The 13,135-nt window shown below is 39.9% G+C and overlaps 1 protein-coding gene and 1 pseudogene across 1 annotated transcript; both read left to right on the top strand.

Annotated features, from left to right (window-relative positions):
• Positions 1 to 1,891: 1,891 nt before the first annotated feature.
• On the top strand, positions 1,892 to 2,572 carry LOC137817617 (uncharacterized). The gene has a single exon (XM_068620893.1). It carries the CDS (start codon positions 1,892 to 1,894, stop codon positions 2,570 to 2,572), a length of 681 nt encoding a protein of 226 aa, XP_068476994.1.
• Positions 2,573 to 3,833: 1,261 nt separating this feature from the next.
• Positions 3,834 to 11,216, top strand: LOC150024765 (uncharacterized; annotated as a pseudogene).
• The last annotated feature ends 1,919 nt before the right edge of the window (positions 11,217 to 13,135 follow it).

The raw sequence follows: 13,135 nt of genomic DNA, 5'->3' as shown, positions 1-13,135 counted from the left end.
ACATGGAGAAGCCCATATATGAGAAGAAGGAGTCAAAACACTTTAACGAAAACACACGTAGGAAAGGGAAGGAGATCTGGGTGGAAAAGAGTGAGAAAAAATCTTATGTGGATGCTGTTAGAGGACAAGCACGGAAGGAGTGGAAGGGACCAGCTTTTAATACGCAAATACAAAACCTTCCATGGATGGTGAGGAGTGCAGTAGGTAAATACAATGCTGGTATGGACTTTGATCAACTGGGAGAAGAATTTGTTAGAGGAGGAATGAACATGATCCAAGTAAGATCTATGGGGGACAACTTAGCTCTCCTAACACCAAGGGAAGGTGAGAACATGGAGGAGGTGATAAAGCTCAACAGAGAGTGGTTTGATAGTTTTTTTTGTGAACATTGAACCATGGACGGAGGCACGGGTTGCAAGTCACAAAAAAGTTTGGGTGAGATGTTATGGCTTGTCGATATCTCTCTGGAACAACACATGCTTTGCAAGAGTGATAGGAGAAGCAGCCAGCCTGATATCTATAGACAAAGCAACGTTGACATGGGAGAACCTTCAGTTCGCTCGACTGCAAGTTCGTATTGAGAACAATTGTAATATCAGGATGGCAAAGAAGATGAGAATAAACGGTCACTTGCTAAGCATCTCTATAGAAGAGGAGTCCCCGGTGAGCACAGCAGGTCGATGCAACAACTATCATCATGACTACATTCTTTTTATAGTATTTCTTCATCGGAAACCTATGTTGAAGAATCTGTGTTTTCAGTGAAGAGTGGTGAGGAGGAGCTCGGTCGGAGGGCTGGGGACGATGTACGGTCAATCGGAAAGGAGATCGGAGTAGGTAAGGGGGGAGGAGGGGAGACGTATAAGTCAAAGGCCTATTTTGGGGAATCTTCCACAAAAAGTAGAGTGAGTCAGAGGGAAGGTGAAAAGCTTTGCACGAATGAGGAAATACAGGGGCAGAAGATATTAGCAGAACCTGCTACTGTCAGCGCTTTAGATCAAGCATGAGGTTTTACTAATAACGTACCCTGTGCACATGCTGATCTGGAAATAATAGTGGTGGACATAGAGAGCTTTAATTCTCAGAGGGAGGTTCAATCAGGTTTGGGCCTACGTAAAAAGAAGGAGGCCCAAAACGAGGATGATGCTTCTAATGAAGGTGGGCTAGGACCATCACGGAAGGGAATTGGGCTTGTCAGTGAGGAAGAAAATAATCCCGTTGGAAGTGTTTGTGTACAACGTGAACGAGAGCAGCACCTATCTCAGGAGGTGTGGGATGCTGAGAAGAATGCCACCATTTACAATAAGCCAGGGAAGGAGAGAGGTTTGGGTAAGCTGCAATTGGACCTTGTAAGGCGTCAGAGTGCTGGGAATGATTCTATCTGTAGGAAAGAAGCATCGGGGTCAGGGGTTTTGCTCGCAGGTGAAGACCAACTACCTTGTCCAGGAGACGACGATGAGGTAGTGGGAAAGGCAACAAAAACCAATCAACGACGGCGCAAGATGAAAGGCCTAACGGAAATGGGGATCTCACATTCTCATCCCAGGCGTTCCGCAAGGTTAATATCCAGATACTCTCAAGCTGGGATTAGTGTTCAACCAAGACAGGGATTGTCCTCAGTTTCGCTTTCGGATGGGGATATAGGCAACTGTAACAAATGTTTGAATGTCACTGAATCGGAGGACGAATCAGCCAAGCTGTGGGAGATTAGTAGACGCGTAGGAACCATGTGTCGCGGGGAAAAAAAGGAGGTAATCAAGGAATATGTAAACATGGAAGCAAGAGATTTGGAGATTCTGAAGAGTGCGGAGGAGGGAGGGAAGGATCGGTTTTTATGATCATAGTTAATTTAAATATCAGAGGGCTGGGGGGAGGTACCAAAGCTAGATATATGAGACATGTTATAGGAAGGGAGGAAGCTGACTTTGTTTGTATACAAGAAACAAAATCCAAAGAGCTCTCGGATGCTAGGTGTTTTGTGATTTGGGGGGATAACAATGTGGGCTGGATTCACAATAAAAGAGATGAAGGTAGTGGAAGTTTGTTGTCAATGTGGCATAAGGACGTTTTTGAGTATGAAAGTCATGTGATGGGAACTGGTTACATAGCTGTATACGGCCAACACCTTAAAACTTCTTATAGGTGTGTCATGGTCAATGTTTATTCTTCTTGCTCCTTGAGAGGTAAGAAGACTCTTTGGGAGGACATCTCCAAAGTAAGACAGTCATCACATGTTTTGGCATGGTGCATCTGTGGAGACTTTAATGCAGTGAGAAGCAGCAATGAGAGGAAAGGTATAACAGACAGGGGTGAACAAAAAAGCGAGGTGAATGGGTTTAATAGCTTTATTGATTCCAACTTCTTATTAGATTTACCTCTGGTAGGCAAGAAGTTTACGTGGTTTAAATCTGATGGAACGGCTAAGAGTAGAATTGATAGAGTACTTGTTACTGAAGACTGGTTACTTCTATGGCCCAAGAGTAAACAATATGTCCTTCGAAGGGAAGTGTCAGACCATTGTGCACTAGTGGTGAAGTCAGTAGAGAAGGACTGGGGTCCAAAAACCGTTTAGAACCATAGATGCATGGCTGTTGGAGAGAGGGTTCAGCAGGATGGTGAAGGACAAATGGCAGTCTTATTCTATTCAAGGGAATGGGTTTATTATATGTAAAGAAAAACTAAAACTCCTCAAGCTCGATCTGAAGTCTTGGAATAGGGACGTATTTGGAAACTTGGAGACTTCTAAGAGGAGGATATTACAGGAGATGGAGGCCCTTGATAGTCATGACTGCTCAGGTGGTTTAACAGAAAGTGAGAGGTTGAGAAGACTGGAGCTGGCAAGCAGCCTAAAAGAGAATGAAAAGAAAATTGAATCCCTTAGCTGTCAGAAGGCAAGAGCAAACTGGTTCAAGAGTGGAGACTCATGTACTAGATTCTTCCATTCATCTCTGAGGTGGAGAAGGTTGAGGAATGAAGTGAAGGGTGTCCAGGTGGGGGAGCAATGGTGTGAGGAACCTTGTACGGTTTGGTTAGAGGCGAAGAGTTTATTCGAATCCATATTCAAAGCAACGAAAGATCTAGGGGTAAGACTAGACGGAGTCGAATTCAAGTCTTTATCCTCGTATCATAATGAGGGTCTTACAGCTGTGTTCTTGGAGAAGGAAGTTAGGGATGCAGTTTGGCAATGCGACGGATCCAAAAGCCCTGGACCAGATGGATTCAATTTCAATTTTATTCGGAAACACTGGGAGCTTTTAAAAGATGAGATCTTGGCAGCACTAACACTGTTTCATGAGACTGGGAGTATCCCGAAGGGCTGTAATGCTTCCTTCATAGCTCTAATACCTAAAGTTAGGGACCCTACATTGCTAGAGCAGTATAGACCTATCTCTCTTGTCGGAGCCTTGTACAAAATCATATCTAAGGTGTTGGCAGGTAGAATGAAGAAGGTGTTGCCAGTTTTGATAGATGAAAGTCAGTATGCTTTTGTAAAAGGAAAAGGGATCCTAGACAGTGTGCTTATGGCTAATGAAATGGTAGAAGAAAATAGAAGGCAGGGGAGAAGAGGTCTGTGTCTGAAGGTGGACTTTGAAAAAGCATATGATTCGGTAAGATGGGAGTTCTTATATGATATGCTACTCAAGATGGGGTTTCACCCCCTGTGGAGAGCATGGATCAGAGGATGCCTGGAATCCGCAACTGTGTCTGTGCTAGTCAATGGGAGTCCTACGGAGGAATTCAAGCCAACAAGAGGGTTGAGACAGGGAGATCCACTAGCGCCTTTTCTCTTTCTTATTGTAGCTGAAGGCCTTGTCGGATTGGTAAGATAAGCCATGAAAACCAAACTGCTATCGGGTCTCAAGATTGGGCGGAAAGAGATGGAAGTATGCATCCTTCAGTTTGCAGATGATACTCTTTTTCTGTGTGAAGACTCCCTTAATAATGTGATAACCTTGAAGGCCATTCTAAGGGGTTTTGAATTAGCCTCAGGATTGAAGATCAACTTTCACAAGTCAAAACTAGTCGGCATCAATGTTCAAAGTTGTTCTCCAGATTGCTACACAAAGACTCTGAACTGTACACAGATGAGGATACCGTTTAAGTATCTGGGAATTGAAGTGGGAGGAAATCCAAGGAAGGAACAGTTCTGGGAACCTGTCATTAACAAGATAAAAGCTAGGCTCAATGTGTGGAAAGGTAGATTTTTGTCACTGGCAGGGAGAATATGTCTTATCAAATCTGTCATTACTGCCATACCCCTGTATTATCTCTCCCTATTCAGAGCACCGGACACAGTCTGCAAAAAGATTACTAGCATTCAAAGGAGATTCTTGTGGGGGTGGGGTAAAGCAAATAAACCAATTTTCTAGGTAAGTTGGAAAGATGTTTGCAGGAATAAAGAGGAGGGAGGCCTGGGTTTAAGAGATATCCGAAAGTTTAATTATGCTCTTCTAGCAAAGTGGAAATGGCGTTTTATCTCTCAGGAGGAAGGAAAGTGGAAGGACATTTTGATATCAAAATATGGGCTGGAGACCGAAAGCACTCAAACTCCCATTAAACTTCAATCGTGGTGGTGGAGAGACCTCAATAAACTATGTAAGGAGGGAGGAAGAAAGGGATGGTTTCAGGAAGAATTAAGTTGGGAATTAGGATGTGGGGACAAGGTAAATTTTTGGGAGGAGGTGTGGGTTGGAAGTAATGATCTCAAATCATTGTTTCCCAGATTGTACTCCCTATCCCTAAATAAAGGCCAAACAGTGGGCGAGGTAGGTGTTTGGGTCAATTCAACATGGAGGTGGAACCTGGAATGGAGACGTAACAGATTTGAATGGGAGTCCGCAAAGGAAGCAGATCTTCTTATGCTGCTAAATGGGGCTAATATGAAAGAGAATGTTAAGGATGTACAGGTGTGGGGGAAGGAAGTAACAGGGCTATTTTCTGTGAATTCTGCTTATGATTGCTTAGACAAGCAATCTAGAGGCCCTTGCTTAGAAGTCTTCAAGCTCCTTTGGAAGGCTAAGGCATTCCCAAATGTGGTGACCACTGCTTGGAGGGTGCTGCTGGGGAGAATCCCAACAAGGATGAATTTGAGTAGGAGAGGTGTCACGGTGAATACCACGCTTTGTGCAATGTGCCAGTCCAAGGAGGAGTCATGCCAACATCTTTTTCTGGAGTGTAAACATGCTCAAAGGGTGTGGTTGATGTGCTTCAAGTGGATAGGTATATCTTTTGTTCAACAAAATGTCTTAAATCTGCATTTCACTAGCTTTTGTCTGAGCCATATCAGTAATAAACAAAATCTGATATGGAAAGGCGTATGGGCAACTATCATTAGATGTATTTGGGATCAAAGGAATCTCATTGTCTTCAAGCAAGGGGTAGTTGATGCGGAAGAGGTGTTTAAGAAGGCACAACTTAAATCTTGGCTTTGGATAAAATATAACGTACAGTCCTTTAGCTACTCATATGTCGACTGGGTTCTTAACCCAATGTTATGCATTAGAGGTTATAAGTAGGCACAGTTTTGCAGCAGATGCAGGGGTCCTTAGCACACTAGTTTCTGCCATTGGAGGAAGAAGGACAAGATTGGATGCTGAACCCCCTTATCTGCATTAGAAGTTACAAATAAATGGGGAAGGATGTCATGATCGCCGGTCGATGAAGCGGCGTTCTCCATGTGAGTAGTCGGTGGTTGCCGAAGTTATACAAGGTCAACAAGATCGTCGATCGATGAAACGACGATCTCCATGCGTGTGTAGTCGGTGGTCGTCGAAGTTATGCAAAGGTCAACATGATCGCTGGTCGAAGAAACGGCGATCTCCATGCATGCGTAGTCGGTGGTCGTCGAAGTTATGCAAAGGTCAACATGATCGCCGGTCGACGAAGCGGCGTTCTCCATATGTGTGTAGTCGGTGGTCGCCGAAGTTATACAAGGTTAGCATGATCGCCGGTCGATGAAACAATGATCTCCATGCGTGCGTAGCCGGTGGTCGTCGAAGTTATGCATGGGTCAACATGATCGTCGGCCGATGAAACGGCGATCTCCATGCGAGCGTAGTCGGTGGTCGTCGAAGTTATGCAAAGGTCAACATGATCGTTGGTCGATGAAACGACGATCTCCATGCGTGCGTAGTCGGTGGTCGCCGAAAGGTCAACATGATCGTCGGTCGATGAAGCGGCGTTCTCCACATGTGTGTAGTCGGTGGTCGCCGAAGTTGTGTATCATTGCCGTATCTGAAGAACAGAAGATCAGATACTGAAAATCGCCGAGGTAGACACATCACCAAGTTTTCCAGAAAGCTACTTGAAGCTTTGGAGTTTAGGTGAGAAAGTTCAGACGTGCTGGTTCGAAAAAGATGTCTGTTAACCGTAGATAAAGGGAACAGCACGGTCGTCGACGAGGGGATTTCCCGAGTGGATCCTCCTCGAGAGCAGGGTTTCCTTAGGTCAAAGCATACATGGCGAGAAGCATTGGCGGCAGGCGATTTTGCAGAGATTGTGCCCCTTGTGGCACTTAGTGCTCACCAGAGTAAGTTACATGGCGAGTTATTCCGTGCATGGGTAACTCGTCGTGTGGCGAGGTGAATGTAGGTGTGGCCTCGATTCTGGGTGTTTCGGTAAGGTCGAATGTTGCTTTGAGGTAACCTGTTGGTTATATTTTTGGGTATGTTTTTCTCACTTTAAGGTTGTTCTGCTCCAACCATATAGGAGAGTTTCTTTTGTGGATGATATAGGAAGTCCACTTGTGGTTACTGTATATGGGTTGGGATACCCCTGAAGTATCCCCTTTAATTTTATTTATTCATTGCTGATAAAAAAAAATGTGAATTTCGAAGCTAATGTAGTCGACGTAAAGATATTGGCGAGTTCGGGCGACACATGGCGGGTGTTTTTTGCGTAGGTCAAGCGTGGACTTAGCCTATAAGAAGTTGAAAAGTTTATAAAAATTTGTGGGTTTGACTTACGTTTCGCCCACGCAACGTCCACACATTTTTAAAGTAGCGTGAGTTTAGCCAACGAAAATACCACACAATCTTTAAATAAGCGTGGGCTAAGCCTTCTGTTGGCCACAAATAAGCGTAGGTTAAGCCTTCATGTTGGCCACAAATTAGCGTGGGCTTAGCCTTCATGTTGGCCACAAATTAACGTGGGCTTACCCTACAAGTGTTGAGGGAACTCATGGAGAAATGTAATTCAATCACTACAAGAAGTGGAGTAGTTGTAGGAAAGGGGATTGGTTATAATTTGTAAAGTAAGGAAAAAGACATAGAGAGTGAGGAAGAGAGAAAAGGTGAGGAAAGAAAAATTGTCAGGGAAGAAAAAAAAGAAGAGGACGAAAAAAACAAGAGTGAAGAGGGAGAAGAGAAAGAAAAAAATGAGAGGGTACAAGAATAAAAGAAAAAAAAGGAAACAGAAAATGAAAAAAGAAGTGTTCCAATTGTATTTTTACCTTATCCACATGCTCTCTCCAAAAAGAATATAGAAGGACGGTTTGTCAGATTCTATGAAATTCTGAAACAACTAGAGATAAGTATTCCATTCACTGAAGCTTTGGAACAGATGCCTACATATACCAGATTTATGAAGGATTTGTTGACCAAGAAGAGAAGCTTAAAAGAACAAGAAATTGTGGAGCTAGAAGCAGGATGTAGTGCCATTATTCAATAATCACTGCCACCAAAATCTAAAGATCCTGGGAATTTTACTTCGCTAGTCACAATAGGAAATTTTTCAATGGCCAAAGCATTACTAGTTCTTGAGGCAAGCATAGATCTGACGCCACTATCTATGTTGAAGAAAATTGAGGATGTTGAAATTTTGCCTACAAGGATGACATTGCAATTAGCTGACAGATCAATAAAACATCCACATAGGATAGTAGAAGATGTTTTGGTGAAGGTAGACGAATTTTACTTCCCAGTTGATTTTGTGATCATGGACATAGAGGAAGATGTTGAAGTACCTCTCATTCTTGGACACCCATTTATGAAGACTGCAAAAAGTATGATTGCTGTGGATGAAGGAAAGTTAAGGGTTCGAGTGCAGGATGAAGAAGTTAGCTTTGGTGTATTTGAAGCAATAAAACATCTGATTTATCAGAATAATTGTTTTAGGATGGATGCACTGAATGACCTGTATTTGGAAAATCACAGAGAAATATTTATAGATGATTCATTGATGAAAGCCGTCCTAAAAGATAATGAAAATTGCGAGGATTGGGAGGATAAGGAAGTCAAGGAGTGTTTGCTAGAGTTGGGAAAGGCAAAAGAAGTTCAACAAGGGATTTTTGATGAATTAGAACTGAACAAAGCCAACACCCCTTAGAAAATAGAGCTGAAACAGTTGCCAGATCATTTGAAATATGTTTTTTTTAAGAAAATGGGGAGAAACTAGTTATTATAAGCAACCATTTATCCAAAGAGGAAGAACAAAAGGTCATAAAAGTGCTGAAGGTAGATAAAGAAGCTATAGGATGCACATTTGCTTACTTGAAAGGTATAATCCCATCATATTGCATGCATAAAATTCACATGGAGCAACATTTCAAACCTGTGGCTCAACCACCAAGGCGCTTAAATCCTTCCATGAAGGAGGTTGTTAGAAAGGAGGTACAAAAGCTCTTAGAAGCAGGAATGATTTATCCCTTTTCAAACAGTGTGTCGGTTAGTCCAGTACAAGTGGTACCTAAGAAAGGAGGTACGACAGTTATTTATAACGAAAAAATTGAATTGATTCCTACAAAAACTGTTACAGGATGGAGGATGTGCATTGACTATAGGAAACTGAACCAAGCTACGCGGAAAGATCATTATCCATTACCTTTTATGGATCAAATGTTGGAAAGATTGGCAGGTAAATCATATTATTGTTTTTTGGATGGTTATTCAGGATATAATCAAATATTGGTTAATCCAGAAGATCAAGAGAAGACATCATTTACTTGCCCATTTGGGGTTTTTGCTTATCAAAAAAAGCCATTTGGGTTATGTAATGCTCCAACAACTTTCTGATGGTGTATGTTTGCTATTTTCGCAGATATGATTGAGAAATGCATTGAAGTTTTTATGGATGATTTTTCTGTGTTTGGATCTTCTTTTGATGATTGTTTAACTAATCTTGATCTCGTACTGAAGCGATGCGTGGAGACAAATCTTGTGCTAAATTTGGAGAAATGTCATTTCATGGTCACTGAAGGAATTGTCTTAGGCCATAAAATTTCTCATAAAGGGCAGGAGGTAGATAAAGCAAAAGTTGAAGTCATTCAGAAGTTACCTCCACCAGTCAACATCAAAGGAATCAAAAGTCTTTTAGGGCATGTTGGATTTTACAAAAGATTTATTAAAGATTTCTCCAAGATTTCAAAGCCCCTATGCAACCTTCTCAATAAGGATACTCCTTTTAAATTTGATGATAATTGTTTAGCTTCTTTTAATATCTTGAAAGAAAAACTCATTTTTGTACCTATCATAATTGCTCCTGATTGGAAGCTTAATTTTGAGATAATGTGTGATGCTAGTGATTATGCAGTAGGAGTAATTTTAGGACAAAGGAAAGAAAGAATTTTTCAAGTAATACACTATGCGAGTAAAGTTTTGGATGAAACACAAAGTAACTACACCACAACAGAAAAAGAATTACTAGCTATAATGTATGCACTTGAGAAATTTCGATCCTATTTGATAGGTTCTAAAGTTATTGTTTTCACTGATCATGCTGCAATTTAATATTTATTGAATAAAGCATATTCTAAGCCAAGGCTTATACGATGGATACTTTTGTTGCAGGAATTTGATTTGGAGATCAAAGATAAGAAAGGATGTGAGAACAATGTAGCGGATCATTTATCAAGACTAGCAAATGATGAGGTAACCACATTGGAGCCTGAAGTTCTTGCTGAATTTCTTGATGAAAAACTACTATTAATCAAAGAGAGGTCATGGTTTGCAGACATGGACAATTTTAAAGCTACTGGAACAATCCCGGAGAATTTGGACTGGCATCAAAAAAAAAAAATTTTAAGGATGCCAATCATTATGTGTGGGATGATCATCATTTGTTTAAAATTGGTGCAGATAATTTGCTGAGAAGATGTGTTTCTTCAGATGAAGCCAAGAAAATTATATATCAATGCCATAATTCAGCATATAGAGGACATTTTAATGGGGAAAAGACAGCTGCAAAAATTGTTCAATCTGGTTTTTTCTGGCCCTCATTGTGTAAAGATACACATGCATTAGTACAAAGATGTGGCAGGTGCTAAAGGACACAGGAAGCATTTCTAGAAGACATGAGATGCCATTACAAAATATTCAAGAAATTGAAGTGTTTGATTGTTGGGGCATTGATTTTATAGGGCCTTTGTTGTCTTCTTTTTCAAATGAATATATACTAGGGGCAGTTGAGTATGTTTCTAGATGGGTGAAAACAATTCCAGCACAACATGCAGATTCCAAGACAGTCATCAAATTTCTTAAAAGGAATACTTTTTGCAGATTTGGCACTCCAAGAGTATTGATAAGTGATGGTGGGTTTCATTTTTGGAATACCCAATTGAAGAAAGTGTTAGAGCATGATGGGGTTAGTCATAAAGTAGCACCAGCCTACCACCCACAGACAAATGGGCAAGCAGAAGTTTCTAACAGATAAATCAAGAAAATATTAGAGAAAACAGTGGCTGCATCAAGGAAAGATTGGTCAATCAAACTTTATGAAACTTTGTGGGCGTATAGAACGACATTTAAAACTCCTACTGGCCTTTCCCCATTTCAGCTGATTTATGGGAAAGCCTGTCATCTTCCGATAGAATTAGAGCATATTGGGCATTAAAGACACTAAATTTAGATGCTAAAGCAGCTGGGGAAAAGAGAAAACTGCAAATCCATGAAATTGAAGAGATGAGGTTAAAAGCACATAGTTCCTCAAAGCTTTATAAGGAACGCACAAAGAAATATCATGACAAGAAGATTGTGGAAAGAAATTTTTACCCTGGGCAATCTGTGCTTTTATTCAACTCTAGATTGAAACTTTTTCCTGGAATGTTAAAATCTAAATGGTCAAGTGCTTATGTTGTGAAAGAGGTAAAGCCTTATGGAGTAATAGAGTTAGAAGAACCAAAATCACGCGGAAGTTGGGTTGTAAATGGTGAGAGGGTAAAGCCTTATTTGGGTAATGAACAGGAAAACCTTACTACGGTAATCCTTTTAGATGACCCATAAAGAGATAAGCGTCACGCTATATAACGTTAAAAGAGCGCTTATTGGGAGGCAACCCAGTCCACATTTTAGTTTTATGTTGTTTTATTACCTTTGCTGTTTTTTTTTAAAATAAATAAATAATTAAATAATATAAAAAAAAAATCCTATATGTCTCCTAATCATTTTGCAGGTTATGTATTTTAACCTAGGGATAGGTTATATTATTTAGGGGGGCAGATCTAGCAAATGAAGCAAGACTGTAGATAAAGATTTTAACAAAAAGGCTGGATAACTTCTCTTGGATTGAGCAAAAATATGGTTTTATCTTTCTAATTCTCTTTTCTATTCAGTTATTTGATTTTTTTTCTTATTTTATTTTTCTGTTATTTTGTTTTCTGTTTATTTGTTTAGTTTGTTTTAATTGCTTGTTTTGTATTTTGAATAACTTTTCTGTTTTGTTAGTTTGTTAGTTTCGTTAGTTTGTTAGTTTCCGTTCTTGAATTATCTTTTTTTGAATAAATTTCAGTTTTAATTTAATTTGTTTTCTAGTTTTATTTTTCTCAAATAAAAAAAAAAGAACTACAATATTAAATATGAATTATGAAAAAAGGAATTTCTATTTAAATATTAAATAATGAGATGGATTAGACACAAATTAGAAAAAAAAAACTTTGATTGAATCCCTATTCAAACGTAGTTGAAATTATGGTACATGAAAATTTAACAGGATGATTGATTAGGACAGAGAATGACAAGACAAAGGAATGAGACCAATTAAACCAAGTGAGTGTGTGAACCTTAAACAGTTTTGAGAGTTTTGCTGATGAATTGACAGTTGTGGTTGCTTAATTTTTATTTTTGTTATATCATAAAAGAACATGAAGATGATTGAGGCATTTGTTTGTGTTAATTAGAAACTCAGGGCCAAATAGTCAACCTTTATCTTATTAGAATTCCATTTTTTTATGTATCCCCTTTGGGCCAAGATTTTTGTTATTGTTGCACCTTAACCTTTGATGATATATTTTTCTACCCTTTAGCATGTTTAAGGAAGGAGAACATAGATGCAATACATATTTATTTTTATCAGCAAAGAATAAATAAAATAAAATGAGACACTTCATATGTGTCCCAACCCTTATACAAAAACCCCAAAACCAAGTTTCCTAGCACCCTACCAACTAAGGATCCAACAAACATTGCACTACAGATCAAGATAAAATCCCAGTACAAGATATAGAAACCCAACAAACACAGTTACATCAACCCTTAGTAAAGAGGTCACACCCTCAAACAAGGACATACATCCATTCAACTAAACAAGGTCTTTGCCACCAGGCTTAAGTACCATAACCAAGTACCAAACTCGACAAACCAATACAAGACACAACATCAAACAACTAAGCCATATCTTTGTAGCATACTGAAATGTACCAAAAACCAAGTGCTACCATCAACAAACCGATCCTACGAAGAGGGTACGTAAACCAGACATGACCTGCAAAAAGCACATAACAACTTCCTATTTTGGACACAACAGCAACCAAAAACACCACATATTTGTTTGCCACAGTTCAAACACCATAAAAAATCCAACACCAAACAAATAAGCATACATCAAACACACTTCCTTTACCATAGTCCAGAACACAAACCTCAGTCCGACCCTGCCAGATAGAGATGACCAAGACAACCTGCACAGACACACAATACCTTCCAAACCTGATAAGAATACACAAGAAACACCAAATATTAATTTATCAAATACCTCAAACAACATTGAGGTTCCAAGCACCAGTCTGAGTAGGAAAAATTAACCACACTTTCCTTTGTCGTGACCCAAGACCAAGTCTTCCTTTGTGTCAAAGAGAAAACCTCCACTAGGTCTATGCGCCCATTCTAAAAAACAACCCTATTCATATGGTTCCAAATTTCACTTA

The sequence above is a fragment of the Phaseolus vulgaris genome, chromosome 10, assembly GCF_051622355.1.
Source record: "Phaseolus vulgaris cultivar YP4 chromosome 10, ASM5162235v1, whole genome shotgun sequence".
Taxonomy (NCBI): domain Eukaryota; kingdom Viridiplantae; phylum Streptophyta; class Magnoliopsida; order Fabales; family Fabaceae; genus Phaseolus; species Phaseolus vulgaris.
Note: the sequence above shows the minus strand (reverse complement) of the source record. Positions and strands in the feature narration are given on the sequence as shown.

What these genes read in the sequence shown, in the direction of transcription:
- LOC137817617 (XM_068620893.1), top strand. Translation starts at nt 1,892, where the DNA reads ATGAGACATGTTATAGGAAGGGAGGAAGCTGACTTTGTTTGTATACAA.